Here is a 27,485-nt window from a genome sequence, read left to right as displayed (position 1 = left end):
TCATGATCATTAGCATTTTACAGGGATCGTATAGTTTGGTTGGGACCTAATTTCAGGTTTCTAACATTTTTGTGGTGAGATAATGAGAAACATCTCATGAAATATGAAAGAGCATGTAATTCCATGAGGAAATTTATTTTATGAAAATTGGTTTTGAAATGGCTGAGATATCCAAAACAGAGCGATTCTAATAATGTGTGGGACCCACCTTTTATTATGATTGCTTTGTTTTACTTTGTTTTTGGATGTTTCAGTCATTCCAAACCCGATTTTCATGAAATAAACTTTAAATTCCTCTTAAAATGGTATGCTCTGTACTATTTCATAAGTTAAAAGCCCAATTATCATCTCCATCAGTACTGTACCATCCCTTTAATCTTATCATTATTACCATTATTGTTGTTGTGATTTTCATTATTGTAATAATTGTTTATCCCAAATTTGTAGGCAAGGTTTCAACAGTGAAAGAAATACACATAAATATACATCATTATAATGCAAAAATCATGCAGATTAGCTCCGTCTTCCAAGGATGTAGAAAAGCACATTTAAAGTGATTTTGCATTCGATACCTAGCAAGGAAAGAAATTGTGTAAATATCAATCTAACATGTATTCAAATCTGTTCAGCTCTTTTCCCTAAAGCACTCAAATAGCCCTCTTAACATCCTCTTCCTCCACTCTTCTCCCACCATACAAACTTTATTCTTCAGCTCCTTTGACTGGTAACAAATAACAAAAACAACAGGAGTCCAGGGCTCCATTTCATGAAAGGTTGACATGATATTTACTCTCACTGGAATGGCAGTTGTCATGGTAACTACAAGAATCCAGCTTCCTGATTGGTTGTTGCTATGGAAAGTTTCCATTCCAGCAAGAGTTGCTATCCTTTACATCTTTTATGAAATGGAGCCCAGATGTTTTCCCCCAATCTCTTATTTCTATGCCCTGTCACTCATGTAATCTTCTCTATGATTGTCTGTATACCCACTGCTCCTGTTATGTGTGTGTATTGTGTAAATGTATGTGTAGTGCTTATCCCAGTCTCGGTTCCGACTGTATTATCATTCTGTTTAATATTTTCTGAGGTGTTCTTGTTTTGTCATGGGTCAATTAATGTCGACGTGGCTGTCAGGGTGTCGGCAGTTTTTTGCCAGCAACAGTAATGTCTGATAGCATTTTGGATTTTGATTAAAAGTTGCAACAATTTATTTACCAAAAGAATGATTTTTGCAATTTGGCATTCACCGCACTCGATAACAATGATTTTCTATACCTTGTTTACAATTTGGAAGGGCAAGTAACTGATCTTGATAACTGTTTGTACAACCAATCAGTTGTGAAAAAGATGAAAGACAATATTCCAGAAATGAAATTTGGTTGTGACGTCAATGATTTTACTGATTGGTTTAAATCTTCACTCAGAGGACATTATAGTCTTACACTGATCTGTAAAGGAAAGATGAGCTGTGTTTTCTTCATCAGAGGCATGCACAGTAATTTTGATAAGTTTTAGTTTTTGTAATGAGAGGATGTTAATTTTCCTAAGCATTCTTTAATTAAGTGAATGTCTTCATTTCTCATATATTAATATTAGGTGAGCTGTACTGACATGCTGAATGCACGTCACCTTCCTCATCTCATGACCCTTTTGTCCTGTGTTGTTTATTTGGTCAGGTTTTCATGGATGTTTCTATGTCTGTCTGTGTTTGTTTGAATGTGAGTGTGTGTGTCATCTTGTCCAATTGCTTTACTTGTACCTCTTTCTCTTATCTCTTCTGAATATGAATGCCCATTCGTTTATTTAATATATGCATGAATGCAAATATTTTTTTTTTCACTCAGGGATATTGTTAATTCTACAAGCTCTGTTTTTTTTTAAAGTTCCCTCCATGTTCCTTTGGTTACTAGTTAATGCTATTTCAACTCATGGTGATTTCATGAAGCTCAAATGATTTGTATATTAACCCGTTGAGGACGGTTTGATTTTGCTACAACACGCATTTCCCATAGACGCTAGCCCGAGTATACTAGGGACTCATCCTCAGCGGGTTAAGTGTATTCATATGTGCTTGTTGGTGCAGGTGTGTATGTATTGTACTCTTGCTATGCTTTTGTTTGTATTTGTATTTGTTTCATGACATTTCACCTTCTTGTACAAATCCTTAATTCTACTTTGCAATAAGTTTGTATTATTTAGATATGGAAAATACTAGTGAATGAAATGGTTGTTTGCAATGACCATGTGTACAATGAACAACATTGAAGATAAGAAAAAGAAAACATCTCGATTGGGAGCTACTCAGATAGTGAAATAAATGATCTGACCAAATTTGGTACATGTATTGTAAGATGTGAATGCAGAAGGCTGTCATCAATAAGCGAATAGCTTAAAAATAGGACAGCCTCGGGAAAAAAATGTGCAAAACATACATCATGTGTACTACATGTGTGTGTAGTGATGTTGTTTAGGTTTACTAGTTAAAGAGGAGATTCACTCCGTAAAAAGATATATATATATATATATATTTTTTTTTTTTTTTTTTTTTTAAAACAAAAAAAGAAAAATTGGATGTTCCTAAGCCACTAAAGTAAATGATAGAAACTTGAAAGAATGTCACTTGGGATAAGAAGGACCAAGAAGGGAAGGGTCCAGCAGAATCCACTGGCTCATTATGTTTTTCTTTGAACAGAATGGGGATTTAAGTGTGGTTTCTCCCCATGACAATGTGCAAGTTGGAGGTAATAAATAGATCAAAGTCTAACAAGCAGAGTGGTAGGGTATTCAGTAAAACTGGATTTAGATTAGAATACTGTCACAACATGATCCCACCAGGATCAGAAGGAGGGACCCCCTCTCCTCCCCCTCCCCCCTCCCCCCCCCCCCCCAAAAAAAAAAAAAAAAAAAAAAAAAAAAAAAAATGTCTTGTTGTAGTTTATGGGCATACCCATCTGCTTTTCTTCTACATTTGGACAGGCTGCCGCTGAGAAGCTGTCGCTGGCGGAAGAAGCGAAGCGGAAGCAGGAGAGCCGGAGACGGGAGCTGGAGAAACCTGTGGGTCTGGCACGCCTGATCCAGCCCAGGGCTAATCCTCTCATCACCCATCGTGGTCTCGGTGCCTTCACCGTGTCTACCTTTCAGCTGGAGAGAGAAAGGAGACAGAGAGAGAAAACTGTGAGTTCATTGAAGATTCTATTGGTAACGTGGTGGGTTGTGTAGAAAGTTTGTGGGAATTTGAGAATCAGTAGAGAGCAAAGACCAGCCCACAAAATTATACTGAAACTTGTATGTTTGAAACTAATTTGATAAGGATATTCTTTATCCTTCTCACCAAATTGTTATAGTATTGTCACAAAATTAGTAATGGGGACTTTAGAGGGAAAGGTAATTCATAACAGTTTTGTGAAGAAATCCATGCTAACATTGCAAGATGGTGATATCATTGCATCATCTAATTTGCCTGTCTGGTTGTGGTCAGTACATGTTGTATGAAATTTTATTAAACTTTGTATAATATCCACAGCTTCCTGGCTTTAGTCCAATTCTAATGACTGAGACTTCTATCATTGTCTGTTTGATTTTACTCTTGAGTAAAATCATTTTGAGTATGGGATAGCACTGGAATGTAAACACCCCTGTAGTGTGGGGAAATTGATGAAATTCTTCTTTCAGTTTTTTTGTTCTTTTTGTTTTTCTTGCCAATTACTCGCTAGGTTCACGCTGTTGAATTGACATTCATTCGCTGCCCATCAAGATAGATTCGAAAACCATGGGTAGTTCAGGCCTGCTAGGATAGAATTGCCCATCAGCAAATAAGTGCACAGAAGTAATGGTTAACTCCCGGCGAGATTCCCTGGCTCTGTGTGTGCTGCCTATGAAGCTGCATGTGATTCGTTAAGGTGATTTCCTAATATGTCCCAAGTCGGGCCCGCTTACTTCCTATTGTGTGGTGTGCCCATGTTACTGGGTCTGTAGGATGTGCTACTTCATGATGTCCTTTGTACACACAAGATGTTATAGGAAGTGACGAAGGAATATGTAGAATGAAACATGCAATTTTCTGTCGTTATTTTTATCTTGCATATGTAGAATGTTCCTGATTCGGCAGTTGTTGATGGTGAGGCTGGTCCTGTAAATGGCATCAACGGAGTTACCGAAAATCATGTCGAGGGTGAAAGATGAAAGTTCTCCATTCAGTTGCCTCGTTTATATTCAATCCATAGCATAAACAAGATTTTTAAAAAGAAATGTGTAAAGAAAAGTGTAAAAAGAGAAAAGTAGGAGTCCATCTTGATTTATGAGGTCGCTCGTCAGTTGGCTCTGTTAAATATTCAATCCATATCATAAAATCAGTGCAAAAAGATGAAGAACGGAGTAAAAAGAGGTACTCCAGAGGTGATTTTCAACCAGAAGTACTATTCACCATTCAATTGTTATGTATCGAATGTCTTCATACCCATATACCTCTGATTCTTGTTAATTGACAGCTTCTAGGAAAATACCAGTCACACTTTTGATACATTGGGAGCATTTACACCCAGAGAATCTAAAATGATCTAATGTTTTTGTTTCATTCTATTCTTATTTTTATTTTTTTGGGGGGTTGACATTAAATGTGACAAGGGACAGTAGTTTCGTACATGAACATTGGCATTAGCCCAATTCCATCATTGCTTTATTGAAGCAAAGACAATATGATTACATATTAGTAAATTAATATCAGGTGGACGGGTGCATTGATCATTAAGATTAAAAAGTTTGTTAATACTTGCATAGTTTTTAAATTGTTTTATCTTACAAGTTGTTCTTTTATCTGTGCCAGATTCACTGGTGGGATGCATGTGTACTTCTGTATTGTTGTACTTGCTTATTATGTATTAGATATATAGATACACGTATGTATAGAATTATGCACTTTATTTGCCACAAATGAAAAGTAAGATGCAGCCATGTAAGAATGTACAGTCATTATAACATGTACAATATAGATATTCAGGAGTATGGACAGGTCCTACTAAAGAAACCTCTGCCTCGGCAGCCCATTTCCCCAAAGGTCTGACATTAGTTGGAGCAATTTGTTTGTTTGTTTGTTTATTTTTTATAAACTCTGAATTACATCACTATACAAAAAGCATTGCAGGTGTCTGGATCAAATTTTGTGATGTCTTTGCAGTTGTCATGAGGTTGTCTCTAGTGTATTTCTTGATCAGACATCTCGGAAAAAAGTATTATGTTAGCAGCAGTGTAGACGGGTTTCAAAATCTTAAAATATCATTATTCTGACTTTCCCTGAAAATACCATCCAGATCCATTCTGAACATTTTGCATAAAGTTGGCAACACATGGACAAACAAATAATGGATCAAACCAATATCACCAAGAATAATAACCTACTTAGCAGAGATTTGATATTGGGCGGTTGCTGAGATACATAGCTGTGTAGAAAGTAGGCATGATGTCGAAGTGTTGTTACACCCTTGGTCTTAAAATAAGCATAGGAAAACACAGTGAATCATTATGTGAGTCCTTTGAAAATAGCTCCTTTGAATTGGACAGTACATCAAACTTATGTCATTGAAATTGAAAATGGAGATTTGGACAAACAGTACTACAGAAATGTATACAAAGTTTTGATTGAAATCTGAGAGGCCACATAGTAAGTTTGGATTAGAGTTTTTGTTCCATTGTGTCTGAATAATTGGATTTTATTCAGTATTTTCAGTCATCACATTCATCACATATTCTTTCATACATTTGTTATGCACCTATGAGACCTAGTTACTTTGCATTTGAAAATAATTCTAGGCTATCACAGCTTTTACATTAGAATCCCTTGATTTTTCTTTTTTGAAGAGTACTGAAGAGAAGAGTATCATTCCGTAAGACAGACATTCTGTAAAGTACAATATAAAAAAAGGTGGTTATGTGCTATTTAGAATTTTGAATTGAAACATGTTATCACTATGTGTATCTTTGATATACAAAATGCAAAAAAATGCAGCTTTGTGCTATACAGTATGGGCCCCCCCCCCCCCCAAAAAAAAAAAAAAAAAACATTTGGACTTTCCGCATCTATAACTTTCAAAATAGTTAAACAATCTAAATGCTTTTTCAGAGTATGGAACTATAACTTGTTATGTACATCTTTAAGAAAACCCAATTCAGTTTGGTTCAGTGGTCATTGAGAAATATGAATCTTCATAATGCATTTCTTGAGTCCATTTCTCCCAAGTGTAGCACTTCGATGCTTTTGGCATCCATATGAATGAAAATATTTTGCTCACAACTTACAGGGCAATTAACAAATGAATTCAAACTTTGTCAATAATTTCATATCTTTCTTTAATTATTCATTTTCATGTGTTACTAGTGTTTGCAAAACTCAGAAATCTGCATCCTATTTGATGTTGTCCATTTTTATGCCTCCGCCATGAAATGGTGCCCAAGGCATGATCAATTTCTTTAGTTGAAAATGAAAAGAAACATACAGTCACTTTTTCAAAAGAAATTTTTGTCATAGAACACAATGAATAACCTGGTATTTGTAAGATGTGAACACAATCATATGGTTAATGTATTTCCTTACAAAAGTTGGAGGGAAGAGACATGCTTTGTAAAGATCCCCATTTCTCTGTGACCACTGATGCAAACTGGGGTGTGGGGTTTTCTGCTGGATGTAGGGATTAAGTTATGGTTTTATACCCTGAAATTGCATTTTGATTGATTCACTATTTTTAAGCTTATTATTACAGAAAGTCCATTTGTACTTTTTTTTTGGGGGGGGGGGGGTGGGACATACAATAAGAATTATAGATATAAAACTTGTTATCAGCAAGGAAAGAACATACAGTATATAATAATGCTTGAAGTGATATTTCATTCATGTTTAAAAAAATACTCTCAGCATGACTAGTGCTGAGAAGTGTTGCCAGTCCAGCTTTAGTTTAAATTACGTGTAATGCAAAAGTGGAAATAGCAAATCCTTTTTCTTGTCCATTTGCCACTTTGCATGCAACATGCTGAATTATATTTTTAATAGATACAATATCATCAGCTGAGAACCAGAACGGCAGTTTTGAGCATAGAAAAAACACAAAACAATCAATTTTCATGAAATAAAAGGTTTATTTTGATAATCAAAAGTGGGTGGAATTATAACCATTGTTCCAAATATAGGGTAAAATAGAGTGCCTTCGGGGTTTAAATTTGTAGCATTTTAATGAAAATGAAAACGATTGAAATTTAAATTGTAATGAGGAGGAGATTGAGCTTTACAACATGATACCAATAACTCAATACTCCCCAAAATTGAGATAAAGCCCTTCTGGTTCTCAGCTGACGATACACTGTATTATGTTCTATCATAAAGAAGACACCAACTTTATGAGATTTTCTTTAGAGTTTTCTAAGGAGATTCTTTCCATTCTGCATTTTACATGTCTCTAAGATCTCTCTGAAGATTGCTGACTGAACTGGAACAAAGAAAGAAAGTGATTCAATCTATCACTGTGTCATGTAAAACAAAATACTTATTGTAGTCTTAATGCAAGTTGTACTTGAATGCTAAATTTTGAAGGTAAATCATATCCATGTCATTGAAGAATTAAGTTCTCATCTCATGCATTCCATGTATGGAGGTAGTGCTCTTTTTTTCTCCTCCAGTTTTGATCAAAATTTGTGACATTTCCAGAGAAAAAGATGTTAATCAAATGTTTAAATATTAGGAAATTGTTTTATTTTTGTATGAACAGTAAAAGATCAATTGTTTGCTTGTAAATATTGCTTCTTAAAACTGGATTGATGTGTGACATTTGTGTAAGAGTACTACACTTGTACTAGTATTAAAGGGGAAGGATAGTAACTGATCAGTAGGAATCAGTGGAAATGCTGGGAGATGATTGTTCCAATCCTTATGGGATTCATTCAAGAGTTCATTGTATATCTATTGTTGTGTAAAAATGATTTGCTTCAGAACGGTCTCATATTCAAGTAATGTGCAGATTAATGCTCCGTCACTGACCAGGGACGCTAACCTGGAAGCATTAAACTGCACATTACTTGAATATGAGACCATTCTGAAGCAAATCATTTTCACACAACAATAGATATACAATGAACTCTTGAATGAATCCCATAAGGATTGGAACAACCATCTCCCAGCATTTCCACTGATTCCCACTGATCAGTTACTAGCCTTCTCCTTTAAGAATGCTGATCTTGGTAAAAGCAGGTGGCTTTGTCATTGTAATAAAAAGTGCAGGATGGCATAATAACAAAAGAAAGATTGACCAATCAATGTCCACCAGACATTTTCTATGCCCAACAAGCATAAATTTGTAGTGCATGATTAATGGATGTGCCAATTAAAGGACATTTTAACAGACATGTATATAGCTTTATAAAATGCAAATTTGGTTCAAAACTGTGTGCATGAATTGCAGTATGGTATACATTGTAACAATAATTTGGATGATCTATCAGGTCCATTTTTTCACCTTGGTATGGACATGCTAAACACAACTGACTTTAGGAAAAGTGACATGTAGCTTTCAATTGATCCATACATGTGATGCAATGTCAAGAGTCTTAGATATTGGTCTCCTTTTTCTTTTGAAATGCTTTGTTTTACATGGGATACGACGTGAACTTATATAGTTATAACTGATATCCACTACCTTTTGATATGCCACTTCATGATAAAATATAGATTGACTTGAAGCCTCCATTAGCAATTCATACTCCTACAAAGGTGCCCGAGATGTACAATTTATAAATAAGCATAAAATATCATGCACATCAGATTCATACTGTTCTGAGGTAGCACACCAAATTTGCATGAAAATGAAGGTATTCCTTTCGAGAAATTGAATTTGTGATTTACAGTCCCAGTGTACACTCATGGAGAAAGCGTCATATTTATTTTGGAAATATTTTCAAGCTATATTATCTGCATTTCATTTTTTTTTTGTCCTTATATGATCTCTTTCTCTCAGTTGCAATTAGTGGTTGTTGTTGTTTGGTTTTTTTTTTTCATTTGTAAAACAGGTGGCATGGTTGATGGCGACATGTTGCAGGATTCATCCGAGCACTTTTATGGAAAGTTTTGTTTTTGTCGTGAAAGATGTTCAACAGTGTTAAACAGATTGTAAGGAAGCTCTTTAGCAGAGTTCCAATGAAGAAAGAGGTAGAGGGCAGTATGTTTGTTGTTACCCTCCACTCAGAGCATAAAATGAATTTAATTGAAAAAAAAAAGAAGATAAATTGCCAGTATGCATGTGTTATGCAAGTAACAGTACATTTACACTATATGTGACGGGGATGATTAATTGGTAATTGATTCAGTGATAGTGAAGCTGTTATAACTTCAGTTATCGTGTGTAAAATTTTACAGATATTTTCACATATCTATTGGTCAATGTGTTTTTGCTTTTTCATTTTTTATTAAGTACATGTATCGCGAATTTTGTCTTGGGTAAGTTCAGAAGTGAGTAATGCTGAATTGTAAATACAAGACCACTCTGCTGAGGTCCGGATTGACGATCCAATACAATTATTGATTATCCCTTTGTGCATTAAATCAAAGAAAAATAATCTTGTATATAACGATGAAAATGAAATGAGTGTCACTGCAAGCCTTTTTGAAATGTGTGTTGGTGTGTATGTGTTCGTCGATTTGTTGGAGGGGAAGGGATGGATATGCATATAAGTGAATGTATAGGCCCTATCAAACAGTGTCAGGTAGCAAATTCGCTTGTGTGGCATGTGCTTCATTGATTCTATGCTTTACAGTGACGTGTAATTTGTCCTACTGTGAAAAGCAGGCAGTCGTCTTCATGAAGATTCGACGCAGTTAAGCAGGAGATTGATTACTAACCATTTACTATAGCTCAGATCACACTACAAACATTCATAGATTCCAAAAAGGTTTAAATTTTAGATGTACACCTGTATCGTGAAGTCAAAAAAGTGGACTTCTGTCGTTCGTACGAGACCCGTTCGGCAACTCGTTGCAATTTCGTCGGATGTGTTTGACCATGCAAGACAACTTTTTTAGCTCACCTGAGCCAAAGGCTCAAGTGAGCTATTGCGATCGCCCTTCGTCCGGCGTCCGTCGTGCGTCGTCCGTCGTCCGTCGTCCGTCGTCCGTCGTCCGTCGTCCGTCGTGCGTCGTGCGTAAACTTTTTACATTTTCATCTTCTTCTTGAAAACCCCAAGACCGATTTTCATCAAACTTGGCAGGTAGCATCCCTAGGGGGTTAGGAACTCAATTTGTTAAAATGGGCACCATGCCCCACCCAGGGGGCCCCCAGGGGGGCCCAAACCCCCCAAAATTAAGGAATCTGTAAAAATCTTCTTCTCTAGAACCAGAAGTGATAGAGCTAAGTTAATACTATGAGTTAGTACATTGATGACTGTAGTTTCAAGTTTGTTCATGGCAGAATCAGGGGTGCCCCCCTTGGGACCCAGGGAGGGGGGTGGGGAAGGGTTCTAATGGGGCCTAAATTGTACATTTTCATCGTCTTCTTGAGAACCCCATGACCCATTTTCACCAAACTTGGTAGGTAGCATCCCTAGGGGGTTAGGAAATCAATTTGTGAAAATGGGCACCATGCCCCACCCAGGGGGCCCCCAGGGGGCCCAAACCCCCCAAAATTAAGGAATATCTGCAAAAATCTTCTTCTCTAGAACCAGAAGTGATAGAGCTAAGTTAATACTATGAGTTAGTACATTGATGACTGTAGTTTCAAGTTTGTTCATGGCAGAATTAGGGGTGCCCCCCTTGGGACCCAGGGGAGGGGGTGAGGAGGGGTCCTAATGGGGCCTAAATTGTACATTTTTATCTTCTTCTTGAGAACCCCATGACCTATTTTCACCAAACTTGGCAGGTAGCATCCCTAGGGGGTTAGGATCTCAATTTGTTGAAATGGGCACCATGCCCCACCCAGGGGGCCCCAGGGGTCCCAAATCCCCCAAATGAAGGAATCTTTATAAATCTTCTCTGGAATCAGAAGTTATATATAGAGCTGAGATAATACTATGAATGAGTACATTAATGACTGTAGTTTCAAGTTTGTTCATAGGAAATCCAGGGGTGCCCCTCTTGGGTAGGGGGGGAGGGTGGTGGTTGGAAGGGTCCAAATGGGGGCCTGAATTGTACATTTTCATCTTCTTCCTGAAAACCTCATGATGGATTTTTGTCAAACTTGGCAGGTAGCATCCCTAGGGGGTCAGGATCTCAATTATCAAAATGGGCACCATGCCCCACCCAGAGGGCCCCAGGGGGCCCCAATCCCCCCAAATTAAGGAATCTTAAAAAAATTGGGCCCTTATTGTACATTTTCATCTTCTACTTGAGAATGCCTGGTCAAATTTTGGTAGAGCTGTGAATAATTTAGATTAGTGACTGCGTGAAAGGTGAACTTGCGATACTCAGGTGAGCGCTAGACCCGCGGGTCTCTTGTTATTTCTTCGCACCTCATTTACACACTACAGTTTGCACTGAATTTCTGAGCCCTTGCCACAATGAGAAGGTGTTACAGACATATACGCATGCATTTTTTTTTACGACTGTCCATTTGCTGCTGCAGCTGTATATCGAATTGAACTGCAGGTTGGATATGTTCCATTATTCAGACGCGATAATAGGCGCAAATCACTATGGAAGGTACGGATACAACACAACTATACTGATAATTTATAGATAGTCGCTGAATTGTGTGGTGGCAAGATATCAATTCTTTCTTTTGGGTTAATGTTGAAAAAGGCCATTGGATGTTGTGATGATTTGTGTAGAAGCTAATGCCAGACTTTTTTAAAGCCATAAAATCATCTCTTTATCTAATTCAATAATTCATATGCATCTGTGCCTGCTGTCGCTATGTTTGGAAAACGTAGGGTATTTCTTTTTCCTCCGAACTATTCTTACTATTATCATCATCAGTATTTGTCTGATGTAAAATACATGCGTTGTCGTCATTAACAAAATGTTGTTTTCTTCTTGGTTTTACTATACTTGCTGAAATCTTCTTAGCCATGGGGTAGACTTGCATATTATATTATGCCCCCAAATTTATTTTATTACTTTTCTCGTGTAAACTCTCTTACGCGTGGTAACGTTAGCGTGTGGGACAGGGTATACATGTATTTTTGACCAGCATATTTGCAATAATTCCACGCAGACTTTGGACATGCAGTAGAGCATTTTCGGTCTAATGTCGACTTTACCCTCTTCAGTCGGTCAAAGATTTTTACTTTGATATCGTCACCTATATCAAAATACCACAGCAAGTAAGCTAAGCTGCAACATATTTATATCTACCACGGATAACGGCTTTATAATTATATCGTGGTGCAATTAATGCCAAATGTTACAACTATGGCCCAACATCACGCCATCGCTTGCAATTTAAATTTTGATATGACATGGCAATAAAAAGAGATAAGTCTTAGAATATTAGATGATTTTATTATTTGTACCAAATTTGAAACCGTTCGTAAATTTTAGGTTCCCCATAAATACAGGGGCACGGTCGGGGGGTGGTAATTGAAAAATCTTTACAAATTTTCTTCTCTAGCACCAAGAGTGATAAGCTTTGTAAGTGTATGAGTAAGTGAATTGTTGACTGTAGTTTCAAGTTTGTTTATGGCAGATAAGGAGGTGTGTGTGCGTGGGGGAGGGGGAAATGTGGGCCCAATTTTCCCATTTTCATCATCTTCTTGAAAACACTGTATTTATGGGTACAAAGATAGACTTTCAATAACGTTTCAATGACGAATGAATGATCCTGTGTACTGTGATCCATTCTGGAGCTAATACCTCTTTGCAGTAGACAACAGGTGTACTTTAGATGACTGCCTTTTGGCACTCCTCTGCCATTTATATAGCTACTATATAATTCATGCGCCTTGCCTACTATCTGTTTTATGCGTTCAAGAGACAACATTGTTGCGTAATTCACTGCCATAAATGTATATTGCCCCCCCCCCAAAAAAAAAGGGGGGGGGAGAGCCAGCAAAACAAAACGAAACGAAACCATCTTCCACACGAAGTTTACACCCAGGAAAACTCCGCTCCGTTTGTTAACGAAAATGAGTGATATCCACTGAACATAGGAACAATCATAATTTCATAAGGAAATGTCGAAAAAGGTATAGAAGAGTAAGTCAGTTTTGCAACTGATTGACAAATTGTCCTACATCGACGTAAATAAGCACTGAATTGATCAGTGTTTAGTAGTAGCAGCCATGATAAAAAAATCATGAGCGTACATACTCGAGCAGGATTCGAACCTACGACCTCCTGATCACCGGACAGGCGTCATCTCCACCAGACCACCGAGCTTTCGCCCGACAGCAAGTGTTGGTTCTAATCCTTATAGCATGCAGCGGGTACTGCTTTGTCATTCAAATTCATGAAATTCTTCCGTCGATTTCCGTCAATTCAGTGCTTATTTACGTCAATGTAGGGCAATTTGTCAATCAGTTGCAATGAAAACATCTCGACGGAAGAATTTCATGAATTTGAGTAAGTGAGTTTTGGAGTTTTAAAAGTTTTTTTTTTTGGCATCAGAGTGATAATCAATCAACATGCAGACTTCAGTTCAGTTCTAAATATTTCTGCATTGCATTATTAATACAGTGAAACAAAATTTTGCAGTGTCGGCATTATATCATTATGCAAAAATTGAGAAAGGGCTTTATACATGACATGTCATACAGACATAAGATAACAAAGTACATTGTATACATATTATGTACAATCATACACTGTAAAACAATTTTATATTGAATGTACACCGAGAGAGGAACAATCAAAGGTAAGTAGCAAGAAAATATTATGTCATTAAAAGTTTGCTAGAAAATAATTGTAATGCAGGAAGATGACCACATATAGAAAAAGTGACAAAATCGTAACCTCACAACTGTTCATTCACTAAGATCCATGAAAATAATGCATACAATTATCTTTTCCATAACAATTTAGCAACTACTACTTGTACCCCTTTCCTCCTCAGCCTTATAACAATAGATCAATTTTGCTGAAGATTTAGTAACTTTTTGTCGCATATTTTGTGTAATTCCAATCAACTACCACTAACACTGATTATACTCCGCTCATTGAGCAAGAGCCGCGAAATGTGTATGGGGGGGGGGGGGGGGGGGGGGGGGGGAGGGAGGGAGGGGGCTGTGGGACCGGGGGTCAAAGGTCAATGGTATCACCGCTTAGACGGGAAGAACCCAAGGACGCGAACCTTGACGGGCCGAAAGGGCCCCACCCCCCTCCCTCCCGGTTCCGCTGCCCCTGTTGGGGTCAATTTGAACATTGAGCGGGATGTCACTCGAACTCGTGTGAAGTCATATGACAAGTCATATGACTTTATGATAAAGGTGTAATCCTTATCCATCAGTTACTTCGCAAACATGTTTATTACCGAAATTTGAAGAAAAAAAAAATCAGCTTTCACGTGACAACCTAGATGAACTTTATCCGATCGAGGTCCAGGGCAAGCATATATTATTTGTGTTGCAACAAAAAGAGGAGTGGGTATATTAAACAGGCTGTTTCAGACAATATGGGATACTAGTAGATAGGATTGATAGCCATACTTCGTCCAAGTAAATAAAAACAAACGAATATGACAATATTAAAATGCTCGCAGTTCATGAACGTGACGCAGTGACATTTTTTTTTTCATTACATTGTGAAAGTGGAATTAATTCTGTTTCATTTCCCAAGTTTCTTTTCCTTTCCCACAGCTCCTCAACAATTTCGACTTGAATGATAGAACTAGCAAATAATATACCACAGCCATTTGGGAGACAAACAATGGTTTGATAAGATACAACCAAGTGATTAAGTTATATTGAATATCTTAAACTTGCTGGAATTCAACTTTATCATTAATAGTGTTGGGCTGTAACCAGTCTAAATCATTGTCATATTCTTATTTTTGTTCCTTGGGGAAGGCAGTATTGACGTGCAAAGTTCTATAAAATGATAGTTCTGAGTAAATAAAATTAAAATCCAAACCGACACTTTTATGACATTAAACAATGATGTCTGGTCATGAACAACATAGGCCTATTCCTACTGTTTTTAATCAGTGAATTCAAGTTTACTTCATTTCCATCAAACAAAAAGGAACACAGAGTATGCATCTGTCTGGAAAACAAAAGTGCAAGTCATGAAATTATGATACCAAATATAGCCAATGGCAAAGCAATGTACACTTTGCAATAGCTGACAAAGAATAGATAAAGCGATGGGAAAAATTATCTACTGAGAAGCGCAACGTAGATCTCTCGAAAAATCGATGTATACCATTAACATATTTATGCAAAATGAATCTAAAATTATGTACCGTCAAAGCGTTTGAAATTGATAGACAATGGTGCTACTGGTATAAAACAGTGATTGTACACAGTTTACAGAAAATATAACCCGTGTGTACCAAGAAAATATGGTGCAAAGATGGCAGTCCTTTCTTTTTGCATGATAATGATAATGATAATGATGATAATAATGATAACAATAATAATAATAATAATAATAATAATAATAATAATAATAATAATAATAATAATAATAATAACAACAATACAGTTCTTATACAGGGCATGTCACTATACCGTAGTGTCTCTATGCGCTTTAAGGGTGAGGGTTGAAATAGAAAAAGGAAATGTACTGTCTATACCGTAGATGTTGCAGTTTGCAAAACCAAAACTCATTCATACTTTTTAAACAGAAATGTCATGAGAAGATTTTTGCATGAAAATAGTTCCTTTGTACCCCCACAGAATTGAAAAAGAAAAATCAGACGTGACCAGAAATTATATTTCCAGCTATGTATATTGCTTATTAGGGTGAGAAAGTTGAAATGAAGGAGTATTGTGACGGATGCAGAGTAGTCAGTAGACAACAGGGTATACGCTGATTCCGCAGCGCCCTTGCACTTTCGTGGGTTAGAGCATGGACCTACTGTATATAGGTCCATGGTTAGAGTTATAGGGGATTTGGGTTAGTATTTGTTTTGTAATGTGTTCCCGTTAAACACCATGCCTCATTTCCATTCCAACACCATCTAAATATAATTAAGTGTCGCCTCATTAGCTCTCATAGGGTGTGTTTATCAACTTTCCCCTGTTTAAACGGCTTTCGAAAGCCCTTATAGCCCTTTCGATAGCCCTTTCCATAGCCCTTTCGAAAACCCTTTCCAAAGCCCTGTAATATTAATGTGCCGCTTGTTGTCGAAGAAGGGACAGCGAAAAGTAATTACCATCATATAGACATATCTTCCTTTGAGAGTGACGAGTCATGATGCAATGCCACATGAATCAATTATCTTCCTATCTGTGAGGAAGCTCCACTTTAGCACATACTTCAAATATTTCTGAGTGGCGGCATGAGACTTTGGCTGCGTTTATCAACTTTCCCCTGTTTAAACGGCTTTCAAAAGCCCTTTCGATTGCCCTTTCCAAAGCCCTTTCCAAAGCCCTTTAGAAACGGCTTCCAAAATAGTTGCGTTTATCAACTCTCTTCGCGAACACGATAACTGACCTGTCACTGCACAGCTGCATTGCGAAATTCGACCCGAGGAGAAGAGGTCATATTAAGGCGTGCATTGTTCGTAACTGCAGTACACTACTACAAAGCCGTTTCAAAACAGCTTTGCGTTTATCAACTTCAAAAGGCTTTTACAAGCAGGTTTCTGAAAACCTGTTTAGGACACCTGATTGGAAAACCACATATTTGCGCCTTTCGAAAAGGCTTTCCGAAAGGGCTTTCAAAACAGCTTTGCGTTTATCAACTCGTAAAAATTCCTTGAAAGATGTTTGGAAAACCTGTTTCTGCCGAGAAAAGGAGAGTTGATAAACGCACCCTTTCGAAAAGGCTTTCCGAAAGGGCTTTCAAAATAGCTTTGCGTTTATCAACTCGTAAAAATTCCTTGAAAGCTGTTTGGAAAATCTGTTTCTGCCGAGAAAAGGAGTTGATAAACGCACCCCTAGAATGCTGAATCTCGATCGAGCTCCAAAACGCAATTTTATGGAGAAAGGCGGGTACAAATAAGGAACTTGATCTATCCCACAACATCACCTCTCTTTTGCGACAACTTCAGTTCTCACTCAATATCAGTTCGAAGTCAGTTTGGCAAAATATTTCATGCTCTTACACTTTCATGAGCCACTAGTTTTGTTTTGCTTGCTTGTTTTTGATAAAACTAGAGGGTGTACGTTCACTACTGCGCCTGGTATGTTATGTTCACACATCTGATTCCTGCCCGTCCATAAACATGCTATTAATCTTGTGCGCTTGGATTGTGCAATCGTAAACGAACCCTTGACCTGAAGATATAGCGTTCTCTGATAGGAACTATTTATACAAAATATTAATGTCGGTTCGTGTGACAATCAGCCTGAATGATCTGCTGGTACTGTTCATCGCTGTTGTTATTCACAAGCGTTTATTTTCGACTCGTGCATTGTGTGGACTTCACCTGGCGTATCCACCAACAGTTAGTGACAACTTTTGGTTGGAGCCATTACTCGCACCAGCAGCATGCACCGGTTGGTTACCGCCACTGTCGCCGTGCTCCTCGGAGTCGTTGTCGGCCAAGTGACCTGTCAGGCTCCCATTCCCCCACGTCCTCCAGGCTTTGTCTACTGCGCTGCGTCGGGCGACTGCCCAGTCGTTTTGGAAGCCTTCGTGGACCTGATTTGCCCTGACTCGAAAGCTGCATGGCCGGTGTACAAGGAAGTGGCTAACTACTATGGCAATGTGACGTTAAAATTCTCGGCTCTGCTATTCCCTTTGCCGTATCATCGAGCTGCTATGATGGCTGCTCAGGTAATGAACTAATTGGTTATCCAGGGTCTTTTACATCATCGGGGGCCACACACAGGTATATAGGACCTTGAATTACCGGGTGTAGTAACAGTTGAACGGGCAATTATTCTCAAATTATCAAAAGAGCCGCGCGCGAGCAGCTGAACGGCTCGCGAACATTATTTAAAGTTCCTGAACAGCGAAATGAATATATGGCTTGAGCATTATTTTGATTATATGCAACAATATTAGCAGAACACATCATTGAAGTTTGATGAAAATTGCACTATCCTTTCAAAAGTTACATATCTTTTAAGTTTCAGTGCCACCACCACTCGATGATCGAGAAGACTACGATAGTTTGTGACATCACTGGAAGACAACGATGTAAACAAAATTCCACAATGAGCTGATGGTGACATTACCTCACAAATTTGTTGCTGTTGTTGTTGCAACTGATTGACAAATTGCCCTACATCGACGTAAATAAGCACTGAATTGATCAGTGTTTTAGTAGTAGCCATGATAAAAAATCATGGGCGTACATACTCGAACAGGATTCGAACCTACGACTTCCTGACCTACGGACAGGCGTCATTCCCACTAAACCACCGAGCTTCCGCCCGACAGCAAGTGTTGATTCTAATCCTTATAGCATGCAGCGGGTATTACGTCGATGTAGGGCAATTTGTCAATCAGTTGCAATGAAAACATCTCGACGGAAGAATTTCATGAATTTGATATTTGTTGTTGTTGTTGATTGTGTGCAAAATTAAAAAAAGAAAGAAAGAGAGAAGATATATGACGAAATTCGGTCTTTCTGCTGTAATAGTGTGAACATAATGTTGTTTCCGGCTGAATGATTTCAAAATAATGATAAGATACTATATCAGGATTTCAGACTGGGGCTATTTTGAATTTGAACGAAAATCGTTATAGATTTCAAGACTTTATGTACAAACTATGTACCAGATTGTGAGGTGATGACATCATCATCTCACTATTTGCACATTCATACTAATTTAACTGTTCAAAAATTTTTGTGAAAAGTAGCAAACCTTCACAATATCATTAATCCCTTGTCTTTATCCGATATTAATCAAATTTGTGAATGTTGTGCTCGCAAAATTTTACTCTTTCTTTTCAGACAAATTCTAGACTGCAAGGGTCCAGAAATCTCCTTTAAAGAAAACCAAAGCCAAATTATCAATATGGATTGAATGAAAGCAGCAATTATAGAACACACATTAGTGAAAGTTTGAGGAAAATCGGACAATCGATTCAAATATGACTTTTTAAAGTTTCATTGCAGGATAAGAAGACTACTACGTTGTATTTTCGTGACGTCATCCTTGACAACAATATAAAGAAAATTTAACATGAATTCCAGAAAATCTCATTATTCGTGAAAAGTACTCATTCCGTCGACTTGCTTATGTTAAGGCAATATTAATCATCCCCCATGTTTTCTGAAAGAGATAAGTCAAGTGCTCGTTCATAATGCTAGAAAAATGAAAACTTGTTGAATTTTCTTTATATTTTCTTTATATTGTTGTCCATAATGTCACCGAATGTAGTGGTCTCCTTATCCAGCGATGACGGCAACGAAACTTTAAAGATTCATAACTTTTGAATCGACTGCCCGATTTTCCTCAAACTTTCACTGGTGTGTTCTACTATTGTTGCTTTCATTCAGTCCACATTTATATTTGGGCTTTGTTTTCATGTAAGTGTAATAGTATTCCCCCTGCTTCATAAAAGAGGTAGTTCAAGTGCATGTGTTTGATAATGTTAGAGAAACGAAAGTATATGTATGTTGAACTCTTATTTTTCATATCATTGTCTTGCAGTAACGACACAAACTTTTGCTATACCTTCTCATCCAGCGATGACAGCACTTAAACATGAAGAATACATAACTTTGAACGGATTGTCTGTTTTTACTCAAATTTTCAGTGATTTGCTCTATCTATAACATCGCTGTGCTCACTCATTCCACACACTTAGGTATCATTCCCTTTATAACTTATATACAGCGCGCGCTTTTGTTTCACTACAGCTTCGCATGTGATCGGGTCAGTAAAGCAATGAACTTTACTAAATGTACATTGTACATTATTATATAGGTATATAACATTGTGCTGTTGACAACGCTATACAGATAGTGCACCCTTTAGCATAGATCTAACATTTAACTGAAAAAGACAACTGTACCACCGGAAACACAGCACACTGCACTATTACTGAGATATAGCTTCCTGCAAACAAGCGTTCATTTGGTTTTCACTTTCCTTTTTCCTACGTATAACACCTTGACGGAATCCAGAATTTTTCAGTTTCTCAGTGTGCAGTTTTGATGATCGTAATATAGTTACAACGGTAGGAACCTGATAAATGAAATAAGGCTTTGAGCATATGAACATGATTTTGATTGTTTGAGAAGGATTTGATCTGGTGGATTTTACCCCCCTATTTGCTCCTCTATCTGTCTATCTACCATAGAAAATTACATTGCATGCCTCCCCATGCTCGTCAATTTTAAAGCTTTTTGTTTCCAGACCGCAATGAATGGTTTCAAGGAGCCACATAATATCAAAGATCTGCCACACGAGGAGATGCCTGTTGTGTCTACATCATGTCCCGTTCGTGCCTTCTGATACCAAAACGTTGGGGAAAATTAGTTGGGTTGAAGACATACGGTGTGCTTTTGGCTGTTTTTTATGATGATGATGATGGGGATGATGATGACCATCATCATTATTATTATTATTAGAACTGCAAAAGTATGCTGCATAGGTAATGTGTCAAGTATTGCTAGCGACAATTTCACAGAAGAGACTTTTGTGACAGTTAAGTTCCAATAATTTTGTCAAACTTTTTCAGACTGATTGATTTATTTTTCCAAGACTTTTTTTTACAGTACTTGACCATGCAAGTTCATGAGGGGTTGGAAAAAAATATGGATAAAAGATGAAAAATAAGTTCTTGAATGTGTGATAAAACTTTCTTATTGGTGTCCATGTTGGTTGCAATGATGGGGGAAGTGAAATCTTGTTTGATTGTCTACTGAAATCAACCTTCAAAGAGCTCGGTTTCAGTCTTTGAGTATAGTTGGTGGCATGAGAGCATTTAGCCAATAGAGGCAGACGACAAGGCTCCATTTGATGTCATGTGATAGCAATCACATGACTGAAATCAAGCAATAAATCAAATACCGCAGGTGAAAATGATAACTGTATACGTGCTACTCTTGCCAGCGTTGTAAATTGCATGTTTGCTCAAGACGTACGATCAGCCTGCATTTAATAGTCTCACCCATCAAAAAGAAAATATTTGACTTTCCTCAATGTTACTGCAGTAATTAAACTTTGCTGCACGTATAAAATGTAGCATCACACCCATATTGTACACTCCATTGCGTTCCAACTGAGTGAAACAGCTTGGGCCTTCTGATTCACTTTACCATTTAAAGCGTTGATGGTTAGATGAAGTTGTTCATGCCAATGTATAAGTTTGAATTCATTTTTATTTACTATTTCAGTCAAAGATTCTTTGCCCTTTTTTTCTGTTATAGGGTACTTTCATAGCAGACGCACTAAACTCAGCCACTACATTTGCTTGGATGGATGAAGTCTTCAGCAAGCAGGAAGCTCTGTATGATACCACAATCTTCAACCAGACACAGGGCTACATTGTCGAGTAAGACACTTATGATCAGTATTTGTAGACATCAATGAATTGGCATCACTGTAGATGGTAGTGGCTTGTATTCAAATTTATTGAATCTTACACAGTATTTACAACTTACCACTTATATCCCCCCCATGATAAAATGGTCATGATAAGAACCTTTTTTTAAGTGATAATCACAAGTAATCATAATGAATTATCAGGATATTCTGAAAATGCAGTTATCTAATCCAGTTTCACACAAGTTTGCATCCGATTTTTTTTGTCAAGTGTTTGAAAGGTAATTTGGGTTAAGACTATAATGTATTCTCTATAGATGTACTTACACCTGTTCCATAACTTAAAGTATCAGTGTGTGTCCTTGGCTGATCCTGAATAGTTTCAAATGATGATTAAACATTTACAATGAAATGATGGGTATTCATACAATCAGACGTGGTGCTAGTATTGATTGGAGTACGCTGTCAAGAATGTTTTGCACTCACGTTTGTCCCATCTTTCATGTCTTCCAGACTATAGGTAATGACATTTAGAAAAATAGAAAGGACTCTTTTCTACCTGTTCCTTTGTTTCATATGTAACTAGTATATTTTTTTTTCAAAAAAGGTTAAGAATGACTCTCTAGTTTTATTTGTGTCTTTTTTCCTTTTTTAGTCATTGTTAGTCGTCGTTTTCTTAGTGTCTTAAAAGAAGCTTATTCATAAAAACTGTTCATTCATATGTGTAAAAGATAGCAAAGAAAAAGCAATGGTAATCCTTTCTCTTGATGCTCTGTTGACCAGCACACTTTCAAAGTGGGCAGCAGCTGTTGGCTACTCTCAGACAACTTTCAAAGAGCATCTGGCTCGCAGCGATCCAACTCAGACTCTGGCCAGGACGGAGTTTAAATATGGAGGCACACGTGAGTTATTAAAGCTCCGCTGCCATTGGACTTACTTCACATACCCAGTAGTGGTTCTGATACACCACTGATCAAACGTGCATTTCATGATAATATTGATAACTTAATCTAATGATAACTATTAAGATCAGGTTTACAAAATCAAGTTCTGTGAAATTCCGTGACGTAATAATTAGATTAGATTTTGTTTTTCTGAGCTTTGATTTTCCTCTTTTTGAAAGCAGATGGAATGATATTACCCTAAACATGAATACAATGTATGTCGGTAATAAGTCAATGAAATTTGTACTTTTCTTTTATTATGATATTTTGTGGAATTCTCATATTCTCTTTAAACATTGTTGTCTATACTGACGTCATAAAGTGTAGTAGTCTCCTTATGATGGCACAGAAACTTTAAACATTCGTAACTTTTAAAGAGACTGTCAGATAGTCTTCAAACTTTCACTGATGTGTTCTACTGATATTGCTGCGTTCACTCAATCCACTTATCATGCATGCTTATATTTGTGCTTTTGTTTCCTTTTATTGAAAAAAGATGCCTGGGTACAATTAAGTCACTGAATATTTCTCTCTCACGTAAAGGTGGTGTCTATGGGACGCCGGAGACCTTCGTCAATGGAATCCAAGTCCTCTCCGATCCATCATGGACCCTTGCTGACTGGAGAAAAATCATCGACCCACTCTTAGCTGCCAAACAGTATTATCGCAAGCAGCCCTAAAGTGGACCACATCAAGAAATGACACCCGCCATCGATGTGCAACAACTCAACTTCAAGTGCAGTTCTATCGCTCATTCAAGTCGACTGTCTTGAAAATGCAGAAAATCAGATAAAGGGAATGGTAGGAGTTTCCCTACAATCGGACATAACGTGTGAAAGTAAACGGAAATTTGAAAATTTCAAATGTTTTCATGTAGTCATGAGTATGATGAGAGAGTGATAGGGGTCATAACCTATAGCTTGCAAATAAAACGAAGTGATGACGTCACAGCCTCACAAGACCCCTACTGACTTGTACTCAAGTTTTCACTAAAATGTTTTCTTTTTAAATGTGAGATAAATTTCAAAATAGACAAGATTGTGTCCTCTTTGTCAAATCATTGCTAGGTGGTAATCAGTGGACAGGATTCTCAAATATGACATGTGTGGATCTGGATTGTGGAAAGGAGGAAAAGAAATGAAAATTCACTACCGGGAACATCTTTAAGAATAAATAGCAATTAATCAGCCCTCTGATAATGACACGATTTCAAGTGACAACAAGTATTTAGGTCGCAGGTACGGCATTTAAAATTCCACCTATGATTGTGCTTATCATTGTGCTATCTCTGCTGTTCAGGTAACAAAATCTTTTCTCTTCCGTATCATATCAAACATACGCCCACACCCACATAATCTATACAAACGAGCCCATTTAACAAAGAAAACAGCCCGTTTGAAAAGTTGGGTATTAGAGTGTGAAAAGTACAAATCCTCAGTCAATAAGAGATCATGCCTTCAAACATTGAACTTGTTTGCAGTATGTTTAACACTCGAACATATCATGCATGGTGACTCAAGGTGTAATTAGCCTCTTTCGGTTTTCTGCTGGTTGCTGGCACTGGTGCAATAGCTCATGAATTTGTCTGAATGTAAGCCCCATGATTTATAGTAGTTTAGCTGGCATATAACTTAGGACAGTGGCATAACTATGGGGGGGGGGGCACGGGGGGAGGCACCCCCCCCCCCCCATCCGCTGGTAAAATAAAAAGAAGAAGGAAAAAAAAGCTTGCCAAAATGGTAATTCAAGGGTTAATAAACTGCTTTTGAAATCGACATGAAAGGGAGATCAAGAAATAAGATGTTTTTCTAAGACTTCTTTTAACCATAAGTAAAGAGGTATATAGTGTGAAACATTGTTCAAAAAGCCCGAAGCCGACAAAAGATTGTGATTCAGCGTGATTCCTAGTTGGCATTCTGAATATAAGCAAGATGTGCGCAGTGTACTCAGAACATCCGAACGGCAAAAAGAGTCGCTGCACTGTTCGCAATGTGATGTAGGATGTACACCTTTGTATATACCTTACGCTTCGTTATATCAAAGCTAGATCATTGATTTTGCAGTGTTGCTTTACATACTAGTCTATATTAAAACATACTCAAACACAAACACATAGGGGATGCTCTAAAGCGCAGATTTTGGACATCCTTTCCCCGCTTGGTCACTTCGACTCCCCCTCGCTGATCATACCTTCCCTCCAATCATGAAAATAAACCGACACCCTTGAATACCAGTGGCGGATCGGGGGGGGGGGGGGCACCCCCTCTTAATTTCCAAAGCGAAAAAATATAGCTACAAACGGCAGTTTTTGGACTATAAAATGTCAAAATTTTCAAGCTCGCTCGCTCCGCTCGCTCGTATTTAATCGTTATGTCATTCTCCTGATGTTGCTGCCAGTAATTGCCAGCAGTTGCGCCCGGTGCGCCCCATTAATTTTCAAAGCGAAAAATATAGCTACAATTACGGCAGTTTATGGACTGTAAAATGTCAAAATTTTCAAGCTCGCTTGCTTCGCTCGCTCGCATTTAATTCTTATGCAATTCTCCTGATGTTGCTGCCAGTAATTGCCAGCAGTTGCGTCTGGTGCGCCCCCCCCCCCTTCCCCTAATTTTCCAAAGCGAAAAAGTATAGCTACAAACGGCAGTTTTGGGATTGTAAAATGTCAAAATTTTCAAGCTCGCTCGCATTTAATCGTTATGCCATTCTCCAGATTTTGCTGCCAGTAACTGTCAGCAGTTGCACCCGGGGCGCCCTCCGCCCCTTATTTTCCCAAGCGAAAAAAATATACCTACAATTATGGCAGTTTTGGGACTGTAAAATGTCAAAATTTTCAAGCTCGCTCGCTTCGCTCGCTCGCATTTTATCATTATGCCATTCTCCTGATGTTGCTGCCAGTAATTGGCAGCAGCTGCGCCCCGTGCGCCCGTCTTGATTTCCAAAGCGAAAAAATATAGCTACAATTACGGCAGTTTTGGGACTGTAAAATGTCAAAATTTTCAAGTTCGCTCGCTTCGCTCGCTCGCATTTTATCGTTATGCCATTTTCCTGATGTTGCTGCCAGTAATTGGCAGCAGCTGCGCCCGGTGCTCCCGTCTTGATTTCCAAAGCGAAAAAAATATAGCTACAATTACGGCAGTTTTGGGACTGTAAAATGTCAAAATTTTCAAGCTCGCTCTCTTCGCTCGCTCGCATTTTATCGTTATGCCATTCTCCTGATGTTGCTGCCAGTAATTGGCAGCAGCTGCGCCCGGTGCGCCCGTCTTGATTTCCAAAGCGAAAAAAATATAGCTACAATTACGGCAGTTTTGGGACTGTAAAATGTCAAAATTTTCAAGCTCGCTCGCTTCGCTCGCTCGCATTTAATTGCTATGCAATTCTCCTGATGTTGCTGCCAGTAATTTGTCCTTTCACACCGTCATTCCATAATCCATGTAAAGAAAACTTACAATCACATTCCGTTATGTATTGAACACAGCGCACGCACACTCGCGCACACACACATACACACGCACGCACGCACAAGCATCACACCCTCAATATTACTTTTCCACGAGGGGGCCCCCCAATGTCTTGACCCACGGTACGCCACTGGCTTAGGATCTAGCCATGTTTTATACAGTGAGCTATTGGACTGCACTTGGGAACTAATAGCTAATGAAGCACTAAAAAAAAACAACAACAAGAAATGCCAGTACATGTTTTATTGTTTGACATTACCCAAGTATAGACATACTTCAGATGAAGTGCAATGGAGTTTTTTTCTGGTTTGGAAATTCGATGTATATTTTGTAAGAATTATAGAAATGAACGGAAGACTCGTTCAGATGGTCAAAAATTTTAGGTTTTTTTATGTATGAACAGAATCGCATGTATATAGTGTACACTGCTGCATTATGTCAATGAGTAAATGCTATCATAACGGTATGTGCAACTAAAAAAATTGTCTTACCTATATATAAATTTCCACTGAATGCCAGTACTAATGCACCACTATGCAGTAACTATGCAGCTTTCTATGCACTTTAGCTTGATTTTCTGTGTTTCAATGCAAAAGTTTACAGTTGTTTGCTCTTGAGATTTCTCTTGATATTGTTCATGCTCAGTGTGATTTGCAGCAAATTTATTTAGCCACTCATCGTTGTAGTAAAGGGGTTCTGAAACATTTTGTATGCAATCAAGAAGAGTGTGTTATACTACATACAGTACAAGATCTGTACCAGTTACTGAATGTTAATCTCAAGAAAAGATGTTTTTCCAAATCAGGAAATGCAAAGTGTGTCATATCGTGTCTGAGGCTCCTCCCATGCACTACGGGTATAGTACTTCGCAGGAAAAAAACAACAACAACATAATGTGCGTGCTATAGCAGTATAGATAGAGGCAGAGCCGGTGATTGGTGAGATGCCAGCTGTGAAATGAGGATGGCGACGCCCTCGGAGGAGCCACGCCCTCGATCGGAGGAGGGGCCAGCAGAGTGTAATCTGATGTACGCCATGTTTATTACCCCGTGTAAGCTTCTGCGCTTTCGATTTTCTTGTTGTTGATGTTGTTGTTGTTGTTTGTGTGAAGTATGGGTAGAGCAAGATCAATAAACTCATGTAATTGCTATATTTTCCTCTGCCTCGTCTTTTCATCTGGTCTTCGCCGACTTTTTTTTTACAGAGCAAAGCACTGATGGGTTTGAGTGTCCCATCGAGGGATCGAGCCGATCGAGGGATATGATGCGAATCCGTGACAATTAAAATGCAATGTCATCTTTCTGTTTGCCAATACAGTACTGTGCATTTTAAAAAAAAAAGACGAAATAAATGAAATGTTTTTTACTGTTACACCAAAGTGTGCAGCGACCATGAATACTGATGCCTTTTCAGCTTCATTATTGTCGCTTCACCGCGAAGATATATCACTTATATTTGTGATTTGAACCTAACACTGATTATTACCAAACAGATCAGTATGATCACGGGATTCTGTGTTTGTGAAGAATGAGTTATCATACTGTACAGACAGTGCAAAATCTACAAATCA

General features: G+C 38.0%; 2 protein-coding genes across 2 annotated transcripts in view; both read left to right on the top strand.

Annotated features, from left to right (window-relative positions):
• Positions 1–4,267, top strand: part of LOC139724058 (uncharacterized) — a 50,515-nt gene extending 46,248 nt beyond the window's left edge. The window contains exons 13-14 of the mRNA XM_071635261.1: positions 2,977–3,174; positions 4,090–4,267. Coding sequence (XP_071491362.1) covers positions 2,977–3,174; positions 4,090–4,182 — 291 coding nt within the window. The 3' untranslated portion in view covers positions 4,183–4,267. The remainder of the gene's footprint in view (positions 1–2,976; positions 3,175–4,089) is intronic.
• A 7,391-nt stretch (positions 4,268–11,658) lies between these two features.
• LOC139724070 (uncharacterized) lies at positions 11,659–23,961 on the top strand. The gene is made up of 5 exons (XM_071635274.1): positions 11,659–11,665; positions 17,538–17,845; positions 21,399–21,523; positions 22,297–22,415; positions 23,001–23,961. Exons 1-5 carry the CDS (start codon positions 11,659–11,661, stop codon positions 23,135–23,137), a joined length of 696 nt encoding a protein of 231 aa, XP_071491375.1. The 3' UTR covers positions 23,138–23,961.
• The last annotated feature ends 3,524 nt before the right edge of the window (positions 23,962–27,485 follow it).

Source organism: Diadema antillarum, unplaced genomic scaffold (assembly GCF_040938485.1).
Source record: "Diadema antillarum isolate AM-2024a unplaced genomic scaffold, OU_Dant_1.0 scf00000206, whole genome shotgun sequence".
In the NCBI taxonomy this organism is placed as follows: domain Eukaryota; kingdom Metazoa; phylum Echinodermata; class Echinoidea; order Diadematoida; family Diadematidae; genus Diadema; species Diadema antillarum.
This window is presented reverse-complemented; position numbering and strand designations above follow the sequence as displayed.

Coding starts and splice junctions, on each gene's coding strand:
- LOC139724070 (XM_071635274.1), top strand. Junction 21,524..22,296: donor ACACAGGGCTACATTGTCGA/GTAAGACACTTA, acceptor TCTGTTGACCAG/CACACTTTCAAAGTGGGCAG. Junction 22,416..23,000: donor GTTTAAATATGGAGGCACAC/GTGAGTTATTAA, acceptor TCTCACGTAAAG/GTGGTGTCTATGGGACGCCG.